Source organism: Pan troglodytes, chromosome 20, assembly GCF_028858775.2.
Source record: "Pan troglodytes isolate AG18354 chromosome 20, NHGRI_mPanTro3-v2.0_pri, whole genome shotgun sequence".
NCBI classification, from domain to species: Eukaryota; Metazoa; Chordata; class Mammalia; order Primates; family Hominidae; genus Pan; species Pan troglodytes.
In genome coordinates this window covers 19,808,245-19,830,648 of record NC_072418.2, presented here as the reverse complement: position 1 = coordinate 19,830,648, position 22,404 = coordinate 19,808,245, and the positions used below count along the sequence as shown (strand labels likewise).

Here is a 22,404-nt window from a genome sequence, read left to right as displayed (position 1 = left end):
ACCCCTGGTGCATGAGGTGGGTGGGTGCATGGGGTGGGCAGAGCAGTGATGTGGCACAGGGCTCTGTGCACAGAGGGGTGGGTGAAGGAGTGAAGAAAGGAAGGAATGACAGTGCGCCTGCCTGCCTCATGCCGAACATGCTGGCAGAGGGCTGGGACGCTGCTATCTGGGTGCGCCTGCCTGCCTCATGCTGAACACGCTGGCGGAGGGCTGGGACTCTGCTCTCTGCGTCAGCTGGCACAGCTGCAGCCTGGTACAAGGAGGCTGAGGGTGAAGTGACGCTCTCAAGGCTTCAGGATTTTTAAAACAAAAAAAATTTTTTTCTTTGGAGACAGGGTCTCACTCTGTTGCCCAGGCTGTAGTGTAGTGGTACGATCACAGCTCACTGTGGCCTTGACCTCCTGGGCCCAAGGGATCTTCCTGCCTCAGCTTCCTGAGTAGCTGGGACTATAGTACAATGTTTTTCTTTTTCTTAAGAGAAGGGGACTTGCTATGTTACCCAGGCTGGTCTTGAACTCCTGGCCTCAAGTGATCCTCCTGCCTCAGCCTCCCAAACGACTAGGATTATAGGCGTGAGCCACCGCGCCCAGCCAGGGCTGCAGAATTAACATTGAGTAGCCCAGTGCCTGAGTCTGGGTGGCTCACTCTCTTCGACCCCACATGGCTGTTTTCTAGGGGGCTTGGAGAGAGGTCGCTGACCAGGCTTGGTGGCGTCTGCAAAGTCTGTCCCCTGGGAGGTCTGGATCTGTTACCCATCGTAGGCAGCTCCTAAGAATAATCCTGGGCCTGGGTGACTTCTGGTCTTGGAGCCATTTGTACCTGAATGCCATACCTTGGACAAGGGGTCCTTCTCCTGCTCCACAGTTGGAAGAAGAGGCTAGGAGAGGAGGATGAAGCAGGGCTCTGTTGTGCTCCGGGGAGGGGGAGATTGTGGGGGCAGAATAAGGGACTCCTTGTACCTGACTGAGTCTGCCTCCCAGGAGGGAAATGATGTTGTTGGTTTGGCAAATGCTGCCTGAGCCCGGCCCCACTTTTGAAAATACAGGCAGCGGAACGCATGCCCAGATCCCAACATCGGGGGCTCCGCGTTAACAGGGCCAAGGAGGGGAGAGTCTATAGCTATGAAACATATCATTTCCAGGACTGTAAAGAAGGTATGGAGTGTGAGGCATCTGCCTTGAGTGTCCCCCAAAACCCTCAGTCATTGAGATAGGTAATATTTTAGCACAGTATTTCAGAAAATCTAAATCAATGTGCAAAAAGAAAAATAAAATTCCATGATGAGCAAAAATAGCAAGATTTTAAAGAGACTCGAGCCTGCTGGGCCAGGCCTTGCCTCACGGGCTTCCCCTGATCTGACCCTGGGAGTTTCCTGGTTGTGATGACGTAGCTCCTCCTACTGCCGTCTCTACTTTTTTTTTTTTTTTTTTTTAATTTTTAGAGTTGGGGTCTTGCTCTGTTGCCCAGGCTAGAACGCAATGGTACAATCACAACTCACTGTAGCCTTGACTCTCTGGGCTCAAGTTATCCTCCTGCCTCAGCCTCCTGAGTAGCTGGGACTATAGGTGCATGCCACTGTGCCCAGCTAGTTTTTTTTTTTTTTTGTAGAGATGGGGTCTCACTATGGTGCCCAGGCTGGTCTTTAACTCCTGGTCTCAAATGATCCTCCACCTCGGCCTCCCGAAGTGTTGGAATTACAGGTGGGAGCCACCGCACCTGGCACAAATGCTCTTATCTGAACATTCTCTACCTGGACCCCAGCCTCAGAGGGATGTGTCTGTCTCCCTGACCTGGACAGGGACTAGGTTTGAGGCAGGGGATGTGCCTGATTCATTTGAGACTCTGGCCAGCCCCTTGGAGATGTCACTGGCAAGGGATGGGTCTGATAGAGTTGCTGATAAGACAATATGTCCATATCTTAACCCCACACCACCAACTTTTGAATGTGACCTTATTTGGAAAATAGGGTCTTTGGAGATGTAATTAGTTAAGATGAGGTCATTAGCGTGGGACCTAGTTCCATATGGATGGTGTCCTTCTAAAAAGAGAAGACAGGGTCAGGTGCAGTGGCTCACACCTATGGTCCCAGCACTTTGGGAGGTCAAGGTGAGAGGACTGCTTGAGCCCAGGAGTTCAAGACTAGCCTGGGCAATATAGGGAGATTCCATCTCTACAAAAAAAATTTTTAAGCAACCTGGCCAACATGGTGAAAAAACCCCATCTCTACTAAAAATACAAAAATTAGCTGGGCATGGTGGCAAGGCACCTGTGATCCCAGCTACTCGGGAGGCTGAGACACGAGAATCGCTTGATCCTGGGAGGTGGGGGTTACAGTGAGCTGAGATGACGCCAATTAACTTGAGCCAAGATGGCGCCACTACCCTCCAGCCTGGGCAACAGAGCAAGAAGAGCCTGTCTCAAAAAAAAAAAAAAAAGGAGGAGGAGACAGGACTGAGATGAATGATGTAGACACAGAGGGAAGAAGTCCATGTGAAGAGGAAGAGGGAGGCAGGGACTGGAGTGATGTGGCCAAAAGCCAAGGAAAGCTTGGACCCCTAGAAGCTGGAGGAGGCAAGAAAGGGTCCTCCCTTGGAGCCTCTGGAGGCAGCACAGCTCTGCTGACAGTTTGACTTTAGACTTCCAGCTTCCAGAACCATAAGAGAATAGATTACTGTGGTTTTAAGAACTCCGCCTCCCGGGTTCAAACGATTCTCCTGCCTCAGCCTCCCAGGTAGCTGGAATTATAGGCACCCGCCACCATGCCCGGCTAATTTTTGCATTGTTAGTAGAGATGGGGTTTTGCCATGTTGGCCAGGCTGGTTAAAAATTTTTTTTGTAGAGATGGAATCTTTTTTTTTTTTTTTTTTTTTTTTGAGACAGAGTCTTGGTCTGTCACCCAGGCTGGAGTGCAATGGAGTGATCTCCGCTCACTGCAACCTCCGCCTCCCAGGTTCAAGCAATTTTCCTGCCTCAGCCTCCTGAGTAGCTGGGATTACAGGCACCTGTCACCATGCCCGGCTAATTTTTGTATTTTCAGTAGAGACGGGGCTTCACCATGTTGGCCAGGCTGGTCTCCAACTCCTGACCTCAGGTGATCCGCCTGCCTCAGCCTCCCAAAGTGCTGGGATTACAGGTGTGAGCCACTGTGCCTGGCCGAGATGGAATCTTTCTGTGTTGCCCAGGCTGGTCTTGATCTCCTGGGCTCAAGAGCCCACCTGGCTTGTAGTGGTTCCTTAGAGGAGCCACAGGAAAGTAGTTCGGTATGTGTCACGTGATTTCAGTGACTACAACTGGGTGACCCAGAATGAGGTGCCTTATTGACCTGTCTGCCTTCACAGCACCCTGTGGACTGTGGTGATGAGGGAGGAAGGCTCAGAAGTGAGACCAGAGCCCAGCAGCATCTGGGTCCCAATTCCACACACTGCACTGCCCTTTGTAACAACTCGCCAATCCTGTCTCTTGCTCCATTGCCCAGGTTGGAGTGCAGTGACATGATCACAGCTCCCTGCAGCCTCAACCTCCCAGGCTCAAGCGATCCTCCTGTCTCAGCCTCCTGAGTAGCTGGGGCCACAGGTATGCCCCACCACGTCTGGCCCCAATCTCTAGTTTCTAGGCATAGGCCCATAATCCTTTGCTGAAAACTCCTGGCGGATGTGCCTCAAGTGCACGAATTAATCACACGTGTTGATGTTTTCACAATGAGGTGTTTGTGCATTTTGCACACACGAGCTTGGGTTTTGTGGTCAAGTGAAATGAACAGACACAAGTTCTCAGCACAAGGTCTGGCGTGATGGCACACGCCTGTAATCCCAGTACTCTCGGAGGCCAAGGCGGGAGGATCCCTTGAGCTAAGGAGTTCAAGACCAGCCTGGAAAACATGACGAAACCCTGTTGCTACAAAGAAATACAAAAATTAGCCGGGTATGGTGGTGTGACCCTGTAGTCCCAGCTACTCCAGAGGCTCACGTCAGGTGATCACTTGAGCCCAGGAGGTCAAGGCTGCAGTGAGCTTTGATTGCACCACTACACTCCAGCCTGGGTGACAGAGTGAGACCCTGTCTCAAAAATAAAAAGGAGCTCTTGGGAAAGTCTGGATTTGGGGTAAGGCTCTGGGGGCTGCAGAACCTGACCCAGTGCCCATGTGTAGATGTGCCGGGATGGACGGGGTGTGGACACTCACTTGCTCTCCTCGTCCAGCAGGTAGAAGAGGCCCGTGGGTTTCTTGCTGATGAGATGGATGCAGCCGACATTGTCTGTGTAGCCGATGTTGTGCCACGTGATCCCCTCGCCCTGATATTCCTCCTGCAGGGGTGGCGCGGGGTCGGTAAGTTTCTTATCTCCCAGATATGTAATATCTACATAACATATATTGCATACAGGTCGAGTATCCCTAATCCGAAAATCTGAAATGCTTCAAAATAGGAAACTTTTTAAACTGATGCGTGGCTTAAAATTAACTCTAATAGGGCTGGGCACAGTGGCTCACGCCTGTAATCCCAGCACTTTGGGAGGCCAAGGCAGGCGGATCACCTGAGGTCAGGAGTTTGAGACCAGCCTGACCAACATAGCAAAATCCCATCTCTACTAAAGATACAAAATTAGCCAGGCGTGGTTGCACAAGCCTGTAATCCCAGCTACTCAGGAGGCTGAGGCAGGAAAATCGCTTGAACCCGGGAAGTGGAGGTTGCAGTGAGCCAAGATTGCGCCATTGGTCCTACTCCAGCCTGGGCAACAAGAGCGAAACTCCGTCTCAAAAAAAAAAAAAAATAGCTCTAATAATACACTTAATTTAACATGATATATCCAAAATGTGATCATGTTAACATGTAACTGACATAAATAAGTAACTGAGAGGCCAAGGTGGTAGGATCGCTTGAGGCAAGGAGTTCAAGACCAGCCTGGATAACATAGCAAGATCCTGTCTGTGCAAAAAATAAAAAGTAAAAAATACTTTACTGAGGCTGGAGGGTGGCTTGAGTCCAGGAGTTTGAGACCAGCCCGGGCAATATAGCAAGACTCCATCTCAAAAAAAAAAAAAAAAATCCAAAACTTTTGGACTGCCAATGTTATGTGATGCTCAAAGACAATGCTCATTGAAGCATTTCAGATTTTGGATTTTCAGATTTGGGATGTTCAACCAGTAAGTATAATATAAATATTGAAAAATCTGAAAAAAATCCCAAACCTGAGACACTTCTGCTCCCAAGCAGTTTGGATAAGGGATCCCCACACTGTAGGAACATATTTATGTATCGATAGGCATGTTTACATATAAATGTATCTGCATGTGTGTGTTCTTTGCAGCACGATTCACAATAACAAATAAGTAATCTAAATGCCCATTAATGGATAAAGAAAATGTGGTGCATATACATCAAGGAATACTACCCAGCCATAAAAAAGGAATGAGGTCATGTCCTTTGCAGGAACATGGATGGAGCTGGAGGCCATTACCCTTAGCATACTAATGCAGGAACAGAAAACCAAATATTGCATGTTCTCATTTATAAGAGGGAGCCAAATGATGAGAACACATGGACACATAGAGGGGAACAACACACACTGGGCCTATTGGAGGGTGGAGGGTGGGAGGAGTGAGTGGATCAGGAAAAATAACTAATCAGTACTAGGTTTAATACCTGGGTGATGAAATAATCTGTACAACAAACCCCCATGACACAAGTTTACCTATGTAACAAATCTGCACATGTACCCCTGAACTTCAAAGTGAAAAAAAATACATAAATATATCAGTAACAAAATGCATATGAGTAAATCAATATGAATACATTAATAGTTACATAAACTTACTAGATAAATGAATGAATGTAAACAGGAAACAAGAATGCACATTCTCAAATACTGATCACAGCATGGCACTTTAAATATCACACAAGGGCTGGGCGTGGTGGCTCACGCCTGTAATCCCAGCACTTTGAGAGGCTGAGGTGGGCAGATCACCTGAAGTCAGGAGTTCAAGACCAACCTGGCCAACATGGTGAAACCCTGTCTCTACTAAAAATACAAAAATTAGCCGGGCCTGGTGGCACACACCTGTGACCCCAGCTACTGGGGAGGCTGCGACAGGAGAATCACTAGAACCTGGGAGGTGGAGGTTGCAGTGAACCGAGATTGCACCATTGCACTCCGGCCTGAATGATAGGGCAAGACTCTGCCTCAAGAAAAAAAAAATCACACTTAAAATCATTTAGAGGTTGGCAAACTTTCTCTGTAATGGGCCAGATAGCACCTTATGAACCAGACAATGTCTGTTGCAACTAACAGTCGTGATGTGAAAACAGCCACAGATGATAATGCAAACCAAAGGCTGTGTGCCAATAAAGCTTTATTTATAAAAACAATTTGTGGGACTGGATTTGACCCACAGGCTGTGGTTTGCTGGCCCCTGTTCCAGAGCTATGTGGTCCAACAGGAATCTTCACATTTTCTTTTTTTCTTTTAAGAGACAGGGTCTCACACTGTTGCCTACATTGGAGTGCAGTGGTGCGATCACAGCTCACTGTAGCCTCAAACTCCTGGGCTCGAGTGATCCACCTGCCTCAACCTCCCCAGTAGCTAGGACTACAGGCATGTGCCACTATATGCCTGGTTAATAAAAAAATTTTTTTCGCAGAAACTCCATCTCAAATTTTTTTTTTTTTTAGAGACGGGGTCTTGCTCTGTTGCCCAGGATGGAGTACAGTGTTGTGATCATAAGTCACTGCAGCCTTGAACTCCTGACCTAAAGCAATCCTCTTACCTTGGCTTCCCAAACCACTGGTATTGTTAGCATGAGCCACCATGCCCAGCCTCAAATTTTCTAATAATCACATGTAAAAAGTAAAAAAAAAAAGGTGAAATTAATTCTTTTTTTTTTTTTTTTTTTGAGACAGGGTCTCGTCTGTCACCCAGGCTGGAGTACAGTGGCACAATTGTAGCTCATTGCAGCCTCGACCTCTTGGGGTCAAGTGATCCTCCCACCTCAGCCTCCTCAGTAGCTGGGACTACAGATACGTGCCTCTGTGTGGCTCAAAATTAACTTTAATAATACACTTAATTTAACCCTGTATATCTAAAATGTGATCACGTTAATGTGTAACTGACATAAAAATGACTGAGAGGCCAACGTGGGAGGATCACTTGAGGCCAGGAGTTCAGGACCAGCCTGGGCAACACAGCAAGACACTGTCTCTACAAAAAATAAAACCAAAAAACTAGCTGGGTGTGGTGGTGTGCAACTACAGTCTCAGCTACTCAGGGGGCTGTGGTGGTAGGATCGCCTAAACCTCAGCGTTTGAGGCTGCAGTAAGCTACTGAGACCATGTATGTTCTTTTTTCTCATGTGCTAAGTCTTCACAATTTAGTGTGTATGTCACACCCTTCCTGCACAACTTAATTCTGACCAGCTACACTCCCAATGCTTCACTGCCAAAAAGCTTAATAGGAAAATCAGCTGGATATTTACATAAGCCTGTCAGTTTCATTTTCCCATCAGAATCATCAACGTGAAGGAGAAGACATGAATAAGGATGGTTGACTATTTAGCTGCAAAAAGACACATCAGGGCCAGGCGCGGTGGCTCACGCCTGTAATCCCAGCACTTTGGGAGGCTAAGGTGGGCTGATTGCCTGAGATCAGGAGTTTGAGACCAGCCTGGCCAGCATGGTGAAACCCTATCTCTACTAAAAATACAAAAAATTAGCTGGGCATGGTGGCATGCACCTGTAGTCCCAGCTACTCGGGAGGCTGAGGCAAGAGAATCACTTGAACCAGGGAGGCAGAGGTTGCAGTGAGCCGAGATCGTGCCACTGCACTCCAGCCTGGGCAACAGAGCCAGACTCCATCTCAAAAAAAAAAAAAGACACGTCAGATAGGTTATCAATGTCCTTGAGCTAAGCAAATCCTTAAAAGGCAACCCTGTTTCTCACCTAACAAAAAGATTTTCTGTTTGGACACAGAAGCCCCCACATGAACTGTGGCTCAAAACATCCCTGACATTTGCCTCATCCTGGGCTGGGTGGGTTTTCTTAAATTTTCCTTTTGACTGAGAAAAATTCTGGGGCAAGTTCACCAATGATCTGGGCCTCTAGGGAGATTCCGGTTCTAGCTCATGCTATTTTCCCTTTGGGCTGGGTGTGCAACAACATGATATTTCCTTATAAAATGCTGCAGCTGTTATGGAAAACAGTATGGTGGTTCTTCAAAAAAGTTAAAAACAGAATTACCATACGATCCAGCAAGTCCACTTCTGGGTATATACCCGAAAGAATTGAAAGCAGCGTCTCGAAGAGATATTTGCACACCCATGTTCAAAGAAGCATTATGCACAATAGCCAAAAGCTGGAAGCAACCCAAGTGTCTACTGAAGGATGGATGGATAAGCAAAATGTGGTACATCCAGAAAATGGAATATTACTCAGCCTTGAAAAGGAAGGAAATTCTGACACATGCTACTATGTGGATGAACCATGAGGACTTTATACTATGTGAAATAAGCCAGTCACAAAAAGACAAATAATGTCTAATTTCACTTATATGAGGCACTTAGTCAAAAATGATAGAGACAGAAAATAGAATGGGCCAGGCATGGTGGCTTATACCTGTAATCCCAACACTTTGGGAGACCGAGGTGAGCAGACTGCCTGAGCTCAGGAGTTCGAGACTAGCCTGAGCAACATGGCAAAACCTTGTCTCTACAAAAAATACAAAAATTAGCCAGGCATGGTAGTGTGCACCTGTGGTTCCAGCTACTCGGGAGGCCGAGGAAGGATCACTTGAGCCTAGGAGTTTGAGGCTGCAGTAAGCTATGATTATACCACTGTAGCTGGGTGACAGAGCAAGACCCTGTCTCAAAAAAAAAAAAAAAAGGGGGAATGGGGTGAGTTCAGGGCTTGCAGGAGGGGGAATGGGGAGTGAGTGTTTCATGGGGACAGAGTCTCAGTTTGGCAAAATGAAAGAGCTCTGGAGATGTATGGTGGTGGTGTTTGCATAACAATGCGAATATGTGAATGTACTTACCGCCGCTGAACTGAATATTTACAAATGGTTAAGATGGTAAATTTCACGTGATGTCTGATTTACCAAGTTCAAAAAATTGACAAAAAAGCCCTTTCCGCACCTGCTCCAGCTTGAAGATGTGCTGGTTGAAGTAATACTGTAGCTGCTCATTGGCGTAGTTGATGCAGAACTGCTCAAAGCTGTTCCTCTCGAAGTCTTCAAACCCGAAGATGTCCAGGACCCCAATGGACAGGCACTGGGAGAGACAGAGAAAATGGTCACTGCCCGCAGGTGCACCCCGAGGGAGCCAGCCTTCATGAGAGGGGTTGGCTCTACAGGCTGTGACCTGTTAGGTCCCCAGTCCCTGTTGCTCGGCAGAACACTTTGCCATTACCAGCATGGAATCCATAATTTTTTTTTTGAGACGGGGTCTTGCTCTGTTGCCCAGGTTGGAGTGCAGTGGCGCCACCACAGCTCACTGCAGCCTTGACCTCCTGGGCTCAAGCAATCCTTCTGCCTCAGCCTCCTGAGTAGCTGGGACCATAGGTGCATGCCAGAATCTGTCTTTTTTGAATAAGGGGCCTTATGTTTTCATTCTGCCCTGGGCCTGTTGAATTTCGTAGCCTGTCCTGTTTCCTGGGCCTGTCCTTCTGGGGAAACAGCCTCTTGATTGCAGATGCCTCGGCTCCGGATGTTCCAGGTCGCCCACCAAGGATATTGGTAGTGAGGATGTGGCCTCCCCTGGCCGGGCTTGAGGAAGCAAATGGGGGCACTCACCGAGACTGCCTCTTCCACGTCCTTCTTGTTGAGGAGTGCGTGATTGATCCGCAGCACAATCCAGTCGAACAGGGCGCTGTACAGAGACTTGGCCATGGAGTCGCGGGCAGTGATGGCCTGTGGACACAGAGGGGGTGACTCACCTCCGGCACGGCAGGCCCTGCGCTGGAGTCTTGCTCTGTCACCCAGGCTGGAGTGCAGTGGCATGATCTCGGCTCATTGCAACCTCCACCTCCTGGGTTCAAGAGATTCTCCTGTCTCAGCCTCCCAAGTAGCTGAGATTACAGGCAAGCGCCACTATACCTGGCTAATTTTTGTATTTTTACTAGAGATGGAGTTTCACCATGTTGGCCAGGCTGGTCTCAAACTCTGACCTCAGGTGATCTGCCTGCCTTGACCTCCCAAAGTCCTGGGATTACAGGCATAAGCCACTGTGTCTGGCCAAGATGGCCCTTTGTACTTTTTTTTTTTTTTTGACACAGGGTCTCACTCTGTTATCCAGGCTGAAGTGCACTAGCCCAATCTTGGCTCACTGCAAACTCCACTTCCTGGGCTCAAGCAATCTTCCTGCCTCAGCCTCCTGTGTAGCTGGGGCTATGGCGCACAACACCACACCTGGTTAATTTTTAATATATACATATATTTTTGAGGTGGAGTCTTGTTCTATCGCCCAGGCTGAAGTATAGTGACACAGTCTTGGCTCACTGCAACCTCTCCCTCCTGGGTTCAAGCGATTCTCCAGCCTCAGCCCTCTGAGTAGCTGGGATTACAGGCATGCACCATCATGCCTGGCTAATTTTTGTATTTTTAGTAGAAACGGGGTTTTGCCATGTTGGCCAGGCTGGTCTCGAACTCATGGCCTCAAGTGATCTGCCTGCCTTGGCCTCCCAAAGTGCTGGGATTACAGGCGTGAGCCACCCTGCCTGGCCTTAATTTTTAATTTTATTGTGGAGACGGGGTCTCACTATGTTGCCAAGGCTGGACTCCAACTCCTGGGCTCAAGCAATCCTTCTGCCCTGGGCTCCCTAAGTGTTGGGATTACAGGCGTGAGCCACTGCAACCAGCCAAGGTGGTCTCTGTCAACACTCGACTCATCCAACACCCATCTTTCACCCTGTCCTGGAGGACGTGCCTGCACACTGAGGTGTTAACAGACCCAGTGGCCTCTGGAACGGCCGCTGAAGCCTTTCCATACGCTCCTCAGAGCAACCAAAATTGCTGCTGAGTGAGGAACCTGGGCTCGGGGAGGGGGTGGGGCGTGCGACTGTGGTAGAACCAGCAAGGAGGGTCTAACTAACTTCAGGCCCCTTGTTCTTCCGGGTGCACCATGTGGCTGTCACCGTGTGCATCAAAGCTCTTTTGTGGCCGGACGTGGTGGCTCACGCCTGTCATCCCAGTACTCTGGGAGCCGAGGCGGGTGGATCGCCCGTCTCTACTAAAGATGCAAAAGAAAAAAAAAAAAAATCTGGGCACAGTGGCTCATGCCTGTAATCCCAGCATTTTGGGAGGCCGAGGCGGGTGGATCACCTGAGGTCAGGAGTTCAAGACCAGCCTGACCAGCATGGTGAAACCCTGTCTCTACTAAAAATACAAAAGTAGCCGGGCGTGGTGGCACATGCCTGTAATCCCAGCTGCTCAGGAGGCTGAGGCGGGAGAATTGCTTGAACCCTGGAGGCGGAAGTTGCAGTGAGCCGAGATCGTGCCACTGCACTCCAGCCTGGGCAACAGGAGCGAACCTGTCTCAAAAATAAAAATAAATAAATAAATAAATAAATAAATAAATAAATAAATAAAAATGCAAAAAAAAATTAGCCAGGCCTAGTGGCGCACACCTGTAATCCCAGCTACTCAGGAGGCTGAGGCATGAAAATCACTTGAACCCAGGAGGCGGAGGTTGCAGTGAGCTGAGATTGTGCCACTACACTCCAGCCTGCGCGAGAGTGAGACGTTATCTCAAAAAAAAAAAAAAAAAAAAAAAAGAAGCTCTTAAGGTCTAATCTATATAGAATAAATTGGCTTTTTTCCCCACATATTCAGGTCTCAGCTCTGACAGACGTATTCAGCTGCAGACAAGATCTAGAATGTGTCCCCCTCGTTTTGCATTTCTTGGGTGTCAAGGAAATGGAGCCACACAGAATGCAGCCCCTGCCTGGTGCCTTTGGCTCTGCATGGAGCCTCTGGGGACACCAGTGCTGCTCGGGTCTTGGGTGATATACAGCAACATCACGTGGTGCCCTGGACCCATGTGGGCTCAGAATGTCCCCGGTGCCTGTTTGAAATGCCACAGCAGCTTCCCATCGGGTGAGGGGCTAAAAATCCCCGCCGCGACTAGGTACTTTCCTATTGTTAAACAAGCTGCAAGTGATCCGGCTCTTGAGATGTAAAAATGCAAGAGAAATACAGCACAGAGAAAACATCCAGGCTGGGGCAAAGACCAGAGGGAGGCACCTTATCAAGGTTTAGAGTCACAGGCTTGAGACTCACAGGCTGGGAGTTACATAAGGGTAGTCAGTGTCATGTTCCAGAGTCTAGGGATGGGCAAATTCTTTTCTGGAAGGGATGAAGGAGTCATTATTTTTGGCTTTGGGGTCTGATGTTCTCTGTTGCAACTGCTCTGCTTAGCTGCTATGGCCCCAAAGCAGTCTTAAGTGGTATGTAAATGAATGGGTATGGCCATGTGCCAATAAAACTTTATTAGCAAAACCAGGTGGAGGGCTGGATCTGGCCAACCATTGCTAGTGAGAACCAGCATGCACACGGAACATCTGGAAACACAGAGTTGAATGCATGTGGCTCAAGTTCTGGCCTGAGGCCCATGGTTTGCCTCCCAGGCTGGCTTGTGCCACACCTGAGCTTGCATGACAATCAGAGGCACTGCCTAGGTTCCATTCTAGCATTCGGGGACAGAACAGCCCACCCATGCCGGCTCTTTCCAAAGACCATTCCTACTTGGTTTTTGGGATCTGGCACCCTGTGAGTGCCTGGGCAGAGCTCACCTCGCTGAGGCTGTAGGGAAGGATAAGCTTGTCGTTGACGGTCACCGTTTTTCTTTTGGTCAGAACCTCCACCAAGATTTCTCGCTTCACCTGTTTGGAGGTCAAGGAGAGGAGAAGGAAAAGGGAGATGGAGGGCTTATCAGGCATGTCCTGGTATCACTGAGGCAACGCCCGGAGCCTGAGGCAGCTGGGAGACGGACCCCCAGCAGCTAGGCCTGGAAGTGGGACCTGAAGCCCACCCATCCACCTGCGATGTGCTGGTTTTTTGGGTTTTGTTTGTTTGTTTGTTTGAGACAGAGTCTCACTCTATCACCCAGGCTAGAGTGCAGTGGCACAATCCTGGCTCACTGCAACCTCTGCCTCCTGGGTTCAAGCAATTCTCCTGCCTCAGCCTCCCCAGTAATTGGGATTACAGGCACCCGCCACCACACCCAGCTAATTTTTGTATTTTTAGTAGAGATGGGGTTTCTCCGTGTTGGCCAGGCTGGTCTCGAACTCATGACCTTGGGTGATCTGCCTGCCTGGGCCTCCCAAAGTGCTGGGATTATAGGCGTGAGCCGCTGCACCTGGCCTGCGATGTACTGTTTTACACTTGGCAGGTTTCAGAATTCCCACATAGCACGGGCTTGCCGGATGCTCATGCTCCGTGGCCCGGGTATGTGCATGTACAGGCCTTATGTGAGTGCGAGCCACGGGTCCAGGTGGCCGCCTTGCCTATTGGAGCTGGTGGTTCCCATCCATTGCACAGGGCCTGGGCTTAGACCTTGCCCAGACAGCCGACACGCTCATCCCTCCCCCCACTGCCAAGCTCCCTTTCAGAGCTGGCGGTCTCTGCTCACCAGCAGCAAGAGTGGGGAATAAGCGGCAGCTTTCTCCTTTTTTTTTTTTTTTTAGATGGAGTCTTGCTCTGTTGCTCAGGCTGGAGTGCAGTGGTGCAATCTTGGCTCACTGCAACCTCTGCCTCCTGGGTTCAAGTGATTCTCCTGTCTCAGCCTCCCAAATAGCTGGGACTACAGGCACCCGCCACCATGCCCAGTTAATTTTTGTATTTTTAGTAGAGATGGGGTTTCTCCATATTGGTCAGGCCTGAAGTTCTCGAACTGGTCTCAAACTCCTGACCTCAGATGATCCACCTGCCTCAGCCTCCCAAAGTGCTGGGATTACAGGCGTGAGCCACCGCGCCTGGCCGGCAGGGGCTTTCTCTAAATATCCCAGCAGATGCTTGCATATCCCCAAGAACTCAACAGAAGCTGGGGCTCCTGTACCAATAATGGAACGCAAAGCATAAATGGATTAAAAAACAAAAGACTGGGGTAGGGCTCCTCGGCCTCACTGCCATTTGCACTTGGGGTTGGATAATTCTTTGCCATCGGGGGGCTGTCCTGTGCGCTGTGGGGTGTTGGGCAGCATCCATGGCCTCTACCTAGCAGATGCCAGGAGCAACCCAGAGTATGGCAACCAGAAAGTTCTCCAGACATTGCCCAGTGTGTCCTGGGGGCAGAATTGCCCCTGGGTGAGAACCGGTGGAGGAGGAGGGGATGGCAGGTCCAATGAGAAAATGACTTGATCAAACTAGAATTTTTTGTTTTTTAAGAGACAGGGCCTTACTCTGTCACTCACCCAGGCTGGAGTACAGTGGCATGATCACAGCTCACTGCGGCAATGAACTCCTAGGCTCAAGCAATCTTCCTGCCTTGGCCCCCTGGGTAGCTGGGATTACAGGAGCACACCACCAATACCTGGCTAATTTTTGTATTTTTTGTAGAGATCGACAGATGCTATGCTGTACAGGCTAGTCTGGACCTCCTGGCCTCAAGTGATCCTCCTGCCTCAGTCTCCCGAGTAGCTGAGATTACAGGTATGAGCCACCGCACCCAGCCCCAAGCTGTAGTTTTTTTTTGTTTGTTTTTTTGTTTTTTGAGACACAGTCTCGCTCTGTCGCCCAGACTGGAGTGCAGTGGCGCAATCTTGGCTCACTGCAGCCTCTGCCTCCCAGGTTCAAGTGATTCTCGTGCCTCTGCCTCCCGAGTTGCTTGGACTATAGGCATGTACCACCACCACTGGCTAATTTCTTTTTGTATTTTTAGTAGAGATGAGGTTTTGCCATGTTAGCCAATCTGATCTCGAACTCCTGACCTCAGGTCATCCGCCCACCTCGGCCTCCCAAAGTACTGGGATTACAGGTGAGACACCGCACCCGGCCCCTGAGCTGTAGTTTTAAAGAGGCTTTCACTTGAGGGTGGGAGGAGGAGGTGCCCCTGTCCACAGAGCTCATCAGAAATGAGGAAGGAACACTGTAGAGATGATAGCGGAAGACGTGAGGTCCTGGTTGATGAAACCTCAGCTGATGTAGGAAGTTCTGGGTATAGTCCCTCGTACTGAAAGATAGCCAGCGGCCCTGAGCCAGGCCTGAGGAGGGACAGAGCTGGCAATCAGTACCTTCAGAAGCTGCGACAGGGTGTCCAGCACCTCGGGTGGCCCGACCTCCAACCCTTCCTCTCGGCCTGTAGCTCTCTTCTTGTAAGTGACGTTGCCCAGGTACAGGATGGCCGAGAGGACGGCAAAAATCCTGGGAAAGAAAAGGCACTCACATTTGGGCAGTTTCTACGTTCCTAAGACAGCAGATACTTCCCAGGGAACCGGGCTGAATCCATAAAACCAGCAAATTCTGGTCGGAACGCATGAAATTTGAAAAATGTCTTAAGGCCTCTGTTGAGGATGGCCTCTGTGGAATGTGACTTTGCAGACAGTTATCTTTTTCCTGAGATTTGATCTGGCTCTGTCGCCTAGGTTGGAGTGCAGTGACACAATCATAGCTTACTGTAACCTCCAACTCCTGGGCTCAAGTGATTCTACAGCCTCAGCCTCCTGAGTAGCTGGTACTACAGGCCACCATATTTGGCTAATTTAAAAACATATTTTTAAAGGGACGGGGTCTTGCTATGTTGCCCAGGCTGGTCTCAAACTCCTGGCCTCAAGTGATCCTCCTGTCTTGGCCTCCTGAATAGCTGGGATTATTGGCACGAGCCACCGCACCTGGCTAGACAGCTATTTTCTTTTTTTTGGAAACAGGGTCTCACTCTGTCGCCTAGGCTGGAGTGCAGTGGCGCGATCACGGCTCACTGCAGCCTCAACCTCCCCGGGCTCAGTTGAGCCTCCTATCTCAGCCTCTCGGGTAGCTGGGACTACAGGTTTGTACCACCATGCCTGGCTAGTGAAAGTATCTCACAAAAGAAAAAAGAAGTGTACGGATCCCTCTGACTAGCCCCCAGACCAAGAAATAGAACATTCCAAGTCCTGGATCCTAGAGCCTCCCAACACCAGAGGAACCACTGTCCTGACGTCTAATGCTGTCTGTGAACTTGATGGGATGGTACTTGTGTCTGGCCAGTCACTGGCTATGTTGTCCAGGATGGAGTCCACTGGCTATTCAGAGGTGCCATCTTTTTTTTGTTTTTTGAGACAGAGTCTTGCTCTGTCGCCCAGGCTGGAGTGCAGTGGCACAATCTCGGCTCACGGCAGCCTCTGCCTTCTGTGTTTAAGTGATTCTTGTGCCTCAGCCTCCTGAGTAGCTGGGATTACAGGCGTGTACCATCATGCATGGCTAATTTTTCATATTTTTAGTAGAGACAGGGTTTCGCCATGTTGCCCAGCCTGGCCTTGAACTCCTGAGCTCAGGCAATCCACCTGCCTTGGCCTCCCAAAGTGCTGGGATTACAGGCGTGAGCCACTGCGCCCGGGCCAGAGGTGCCATCTTAGCTCATTGTAGCTGTGAACTCCTGGGCTTAAGTGATCCTCCCACCTCAGCCTCTCAAGTAGCTGGGACTACAGGTGTGTGCCACCATGCCTGGATAATTTAAAAAAAAAAAAAAATTGATGGGGTCTTGCTATGTTACCCAGGCTGGTCTCCAACTCCTGGTCTCAAGCGATCTTCCTGCCTTGGCCTCCCAAGTAGCTGGGATAACAGGCATGAGCCACCATGCCTGGTTTAAAAAAATTTAAATTGCTGGGCGCAGTGGCTTGTGTTTGTAATTCCAGCATGCTGGGAGGCTTACGCAGGTGGATGGCTTGAGCCCAAGAATTCAAAATTAGCCTGGGCAACATGAGGAAACCCCATCTCTACAAAAAATTGTCCGGGTGTGGTGGCACGCGCCTATAGTCCCAGCTGCTTGGGAGGCTGAGGTGGGAGGATCACCTGAACCAGGGAAGGTCGAGGCTGCAGTGAGCCATGATCTCGCCACTTCACTCCAGCTTAGGTGAAAGAGCGAGACCCCACCTAAAAAAAAAAAATAATTAAATTGTAGAAACATAAGCATAATATAAAATTCACTACCTTAACTTCTTTGATTTTTAGAGACAGGATCTTACTCTGTTGCCCGGGCTGAAATGAAGCGGTACAATCCTAGCTCACTTACAGCCTTGAACTCCTGGCTTTAAGTGGTCCTGTTGCCTTGGCCTTCCAAAGCACTGTGATTACATGTGTGAACAACCGTACCCAGCATTCTTTTTTTTTTGAGACTGGGTCTCGCTCTGTCACCCAGAGTGGCGTGATTAGTTCAGTGGCGTGATCATGGTGGCTCACTGCAGCCTTGTCCTCCCAGGCCCAAGTGATCCTCCCACCTCAGCCCCACAAGTAGCTGGGACCACAGGTGCATATTACCACGCCTGGCTAATTTTATTTATTTTTTGTAGAGATGAGGTCTCACTATGCTGCCCAGGCTGGTCTCGAACTCTTGGGCCCATGCAATCCTCCACCTTGGCCTCCCAAAGTGCTGGGATTACAGGCGTGAGTGAGCCACGTGGAGCCTGGCCAAACCATTTTTAAGGGTACAATTCAGCAGTGTTAAGTATGTTCACGTTACCTTTAATTGGCATCGCCTAATGACCAATGTCTTGAGCCCCTTCTCATGTGATCGCTGCTATTGGGCCACACTCCCTATGGCGGCACTGTTCAGGACACTGCCTGCCTGTTTTCACTGGGTTGCAGGTTAGACCTCAGAGTGACTGGTAAGGGCCATGCGCGCCCCCTGTAGGCTCTGGGGGACAGGCCCCAGGAGCCCGCACACTTACTGCTTCTTGGTGGCGGGGAGGAAGCCCACCATCTCCATGGCCTGCTTGAGCCTCTCAAAGTCATGCTTCAGGTCCTCCCCATCTTCAATCTTCAAGTTATGCTGGAAAACAAAGGCGTGGGTACTCTGGGCATTCCTGGGCCGGCAAGGGTGGCGTGCCAGAGTGATTTTGGCTGGAGCTGGTGGGGCAGGGCCCCAGGACCAGGGGAATGAATGGGTTCTTTTAATGCTGCCTTCTGGGAGCGGGTTCGGGGGCCAGGGCAGGCTGCCTCTGACTTCCCGGCTGTACATAAACAGCTTGAGGCCGGGAACAGAGGTGGCGTTTGTGGATCGGGCTTGAGGCTGTTTACCTGGTTGAGGTAGAAATAATCTTCAGGCTGCTTGAGCTGAAATTCTTGGCGCTCTTCCTCGCTGACCCCAAGTAACAAATAATAAAACACATGGTAGTTCCTACAGGTCAAAATTGGGAGGAAAATAGTTGTTTTTGGAGGCCAAGTAATAGCTACTCTGCAAACCACTACTAACACGGCTTTGGAGAGCACACCTCAAATATGTACAAATTTAAAACAGTAAGTCAGTTCTTACTATGTCTTAAAAAAACAAAACAAAACAAATGAGTGTCGTGAGCAAGTAGATTTCTGGAGGATTGGAGGTGGGTGGGTGTACATCTCACTTATTTGTCAATCAGAAATGTTTCTTTCTTTCTTTTTTTTTTTTTTTTGAGATAGGGTCTTGCTCTGTTACTCAGGCTGGAGTGCAGTGGTGCAATCACAGCTCACTGCAGCCTCGACCTCCTGGGTTCAAGTGATCCTCCCAGCTCAGCCTCCTGAGTAGCTGGGACTACAGGTGTGTGTCACCATGCCCAGCTAATTTTTTTTTTTTTGGTCTTTTTTGTAGAGATGGGATTTTGCCATGTTGCCCAGGCTGGTCTCGAACTCCTGGGTTCATGTGATCCTGCCGCTTAGGCCTCCCAAAGTGCTGGGATTACAGGTGTGAGCCACTGCTCCAGGCCTTTCTTTTTTTTTTTTTTTAAAGAGACAAGGACTCTACCCGGGCGTGGTGGTGCATGCCTGTAATTCCAGCTACTCGGGAGGCTGAGGCATGAGAATCGCTTGAATCCAGGAGGCGGAGGTTGCAGTGAGCTGGGATCACACCACTGCACTCTAGCCTCGGTGACAGAGCAAGACTCTGACTCAAACAAACAAACAAAAACAAACACAAACAAACAAACAAACCAAAAAAAACCCAACCAACCAAACAAAAACAGAGACAAGGACTTGCTCTGTTGCCCAGGCTGAAGTGTGGTGTCTAGCTCACTGCAGCCTCAACCTCCTGGGCTCAGGCGATCCTCCCGCCTAGGCCTCCTGAATAGTTGGGACTACAGGCACGTGCTACCATGCTTGAGAAATGTTTCCAATCTAAGTATATTTTGTGCAGACATCTGAGCACATACTGGGGATAAAACCTCCAGGGAGGCACACAAAGGTGGCTTGGGAGGTATGAGGACAAAGTGTGAGGCCACAGGGGCAGGTCTGGGGAGAAGATGCATGGGCAGGCCCTGCTCCTGTGAGAGCCTCCACGGCCTCCCCCAGAATTCCTCCGACCTCAGGACATTTGCTTTGCTTCTCTCCTCTGTAGGAGGAAACGTAGACATGGCGTGGCATTCCGAGATTCCTGTGAAAACGTTCTCCTACCTCTCATCCTTCTCCTGAGACACCAGGCGAGACTTTTCAAGCAGATATTTCTCGACGACAGCTCTGTCATTAAGAGAAAAACAGAAAGAATAAAACATTACATGTTAGTATTGTGTTAATATTGAGGTTTTTTTTTTTTTTGAGATGGAGTCTCGCTCTGTTGTTCAGGCTGGAGTACAACGGCACAATCTCGGCTCACTGCAACCTCTGCCTCTCGGGTTCAAGCGATTCTCTTGCCTCGGCCCCCAGAGTGGTTGGTTGGAACTACAGGCATGTGCCACCACACCTGGCTAATTTTTGTATTTTTATTAGAGGCGGGGTTTTGCCATGTTGGCCAGGCTGATCTCGAACTCTTGACCTATGTCAAGTGATCTGCATGCCTTGGCCTCCCAAAGTGCGGGATTACAGGCATGAGCCACCGCACCTGGCCAATATTTGTTACTCACTGTCTTTTTTATTCTAGCCACCCTAGTGGGTGAGCAGTGGTATGTCCTTGTGGGTTTTTTTTTTTTTTTTGCGATGGAGTCTTACTCTGTTGCCCAGGCTGGAGTGCAATGACGTGATTTCTACTCACTGCAACCTCCACCTCCTGAGTTCAAGCAATTCTCCTGCCTCAGCCTCCTGAGTAGCTGGGATTACAGGCATGTGCCACCATACCTGGCTAATTTTGTATTTTTAGTAGAGATGGGGTTTCTCCATGTTGGTCAGGCTGGTCTCGAACTCCTGACCTCAGGTGATCCACCTGCCTCAGCCTCCCAATATGCTGGAATTATAGGCATGAGCCACTGCACCCAGCATTCGTTTTGACGCAGGATCTTGCTCTGTTGTGCAGGCTGGAGTGCAGTAGCACGATAATGGCTCAGTGCAGCCTTGTCCTCCTGGGCTCAAGTGATCTTCCCACCTCAACCTCCCGAGTGGCTGGGACTACAGGCTAGTTTTTGTAGTTTTTGCAGAGATGGGATTTCGTGATGTTGTCCAGGCTGGTCTGTAACTCCTGACCTCAAGTGATCTACATATCTCAGCCTCCTGAAGTGTTGGGATTACAGGCGTGAGCCATGCATCTAACCTGTAACTGTGGTTTGGATTTGCATTTCCCTGATGACCAATGATGTTGAATATCTCATGTGCTTGCTGGCCATTCATAGCTCTTCTCTGATGAAGTATACATTGACGTCTTTTGCGGTTTTCTTATTGGGTGTTGGTCCTATTATTGAGCTGTAAATGCTCTTTCTATATTCTAGATGCAAGTCCTTTGCTGGTTCTGATTTGCAGGTACCTTCTCTGGGTCTGGGGATTCCTTTCCAATTTTGTCACAGTGTCCTTGGAAGCACAGGGGTCTGTGATACCCATCAATACTTGGTTGTATCCATATGGTCTGGTGTTCTGCCGTTTATTGATCATTTTCTTTCTTTCTTTTTTTTTTTTTTTTTGAGACGGAGTTTTGCTCTCGTTGCCGAGGCTGGAGTGCAATGGCGTGATCTCGGCTCACTGCAACCTCCGCCTCCTGGGTTCAAGCAATTCTCCTGCCTCAGCCTTCCAGTAGCTGGGATTACAGGCGCCCACCACCACGCCCAGTTAATTTTTGTATTTTTAGTAGAGACAGGTTTCACCATGTTGGCCAGGCTGGTCTCAAACTCCTGACCTCAGGTGATCCACCCGCTTTGGCCTCCCAAAGTGCTGGGATTAGAGGCGTGAGCCACTGCGCCCGGCCTTACCAATCATTTTCTCTGTGCCAAGCAGTTAAAGTGTTTCCTCCAAATTAAGTTCTCAGAGGTCCCTCAGGAGGCACCTGGCATCATGTGGGACCTTGAGTCTGAGGGTGCCAGCACAGGGACTGGGGTGTCTCTGCAGCCCCAAATATCTCTCAATGCTAAAAGTAGTGGCAGTGAATGTTTTTTCGAGGAAAAATATGTTCTAGGCATCATTTGATGTATTTCTCAGGGACTCCTCTTCCATACTGGGGCAGGCACGGTGGCTCCTGAGGAGTGGACAAGGAGCCAAGGCTTGGTGAGACTATGTGCTGCCCAGGGCCCCTGTGGGAAGAGGGTGGCCTGGTGGGATCCTTCGCACCAGCTGGGGCTGGCTAAGTCTGGTGGGGCCGGTCTATCACAGGGTCCGCCATCACCAGACGTGTGAGCTCACTGGGGCCTCCAGATCACCCTCATCTGAGCCCATCCTGTTATGCAGGAGACATAGCTGGTGCCCAAGAAGTGGCAGGGCCAGGGGACAGCACGAGGTTCCCAATTCAGGGTCTGCTGAACGCCTGTCTCTCCAGCACAGCAGTCTTTTTTTTTTTTTTTTGAGACGGAGTCTCACTCTGCCACCCAGGCTGGGGTGCAGTGGCATGATCTGGGCTCACTGCAACCTCTGCCTCCATGTTCAAGTGATTCTCCTGCCTCAGCTTCCTGAGTAGCTGGGATTATAGGCATGAGCCACCACACCCAGCTAATTTTGTTATTTTTAGTAGAGATGGGGTTTCACCATGTTGGCCAGGCTGGTCTTGAACTCCTGGCCTCAGGTGATCCACCGCGTCAGTCCCCCAAAGTGCTGGGATTACAGGCGTGAGCCACCGCGCCCAGCCCAAGACAGCAGTCTTTTGTCTGCAGGCTCACATAGGGACACACACGATGCACAGGTGGCTTCTGATGGCCCAGCCTGGGTCCTCTCTTCTTTCAAACAGGAGAAAAAAATGTTTCCTTCTATTCCTTTGCCGGGCTAGTAACCAGTTTCAGCACCTTCCTGCATTCCTGGGGAGGGAGGCTGTGCCCGTTTCTAGAAGGAAACTCATGTTTCAATCTCAGCCTGTGGCCGATTCTCCGTGCTGCATCTGCAGGTCTGGCAGAGGACGTGGCCCCATGGTGGCAGGATGGC

The 22,404-nt window shown here is 49.7% G+C and overlaps 1 protein-coding gene across 4 annotated transcripts in view; it reads right to left on the bottom strand.

The window, feature by feature from the left end:
* Positions 1-22,404, bottom strand: part of MYO9B (myosin IXB) — a 139,002-nt gene that overhangs the window by 42,536 nt on the left and 74,062 nt on the right. For all 4 annotated transcript variants that reach the window (XM_063801321.1, XM_054673116.2, XM_054673117.2 and 1 more), the window contains exons 4-11: positions 19,534-19,596; positions 18,190-18,289; positions 17,841-17,941; positions 15,210-15,339; positions 12,771-12,860; positions 9,775-9,891; positions 9,119-9,253; positions 4,181-4,302 (exon numbers count right to left, since the gene is read on the bottom strand). In XM_063801321.1, the coding sequence (XP_063657391.1) occupies positions 4,181-4,302; positions 9,119-9,253; positions 9,775-9,891; positions 12,771-12,860; positions 15,210-15,339; positions 17,841-17,941; positions 18,190-18,289; positions 19,534-19,596 (858 nt within the window). The remainder of the gene's footprint in view (positions 1-4,180; positions 4,303-9,118; positions 9,254-9,774; positions 9,892-12,770; positions 12,861-15,209; positions 15,340-17,840; positions 17,942-18,189; positions 18,290-19,533; positions 19,597-22,404) is intronic.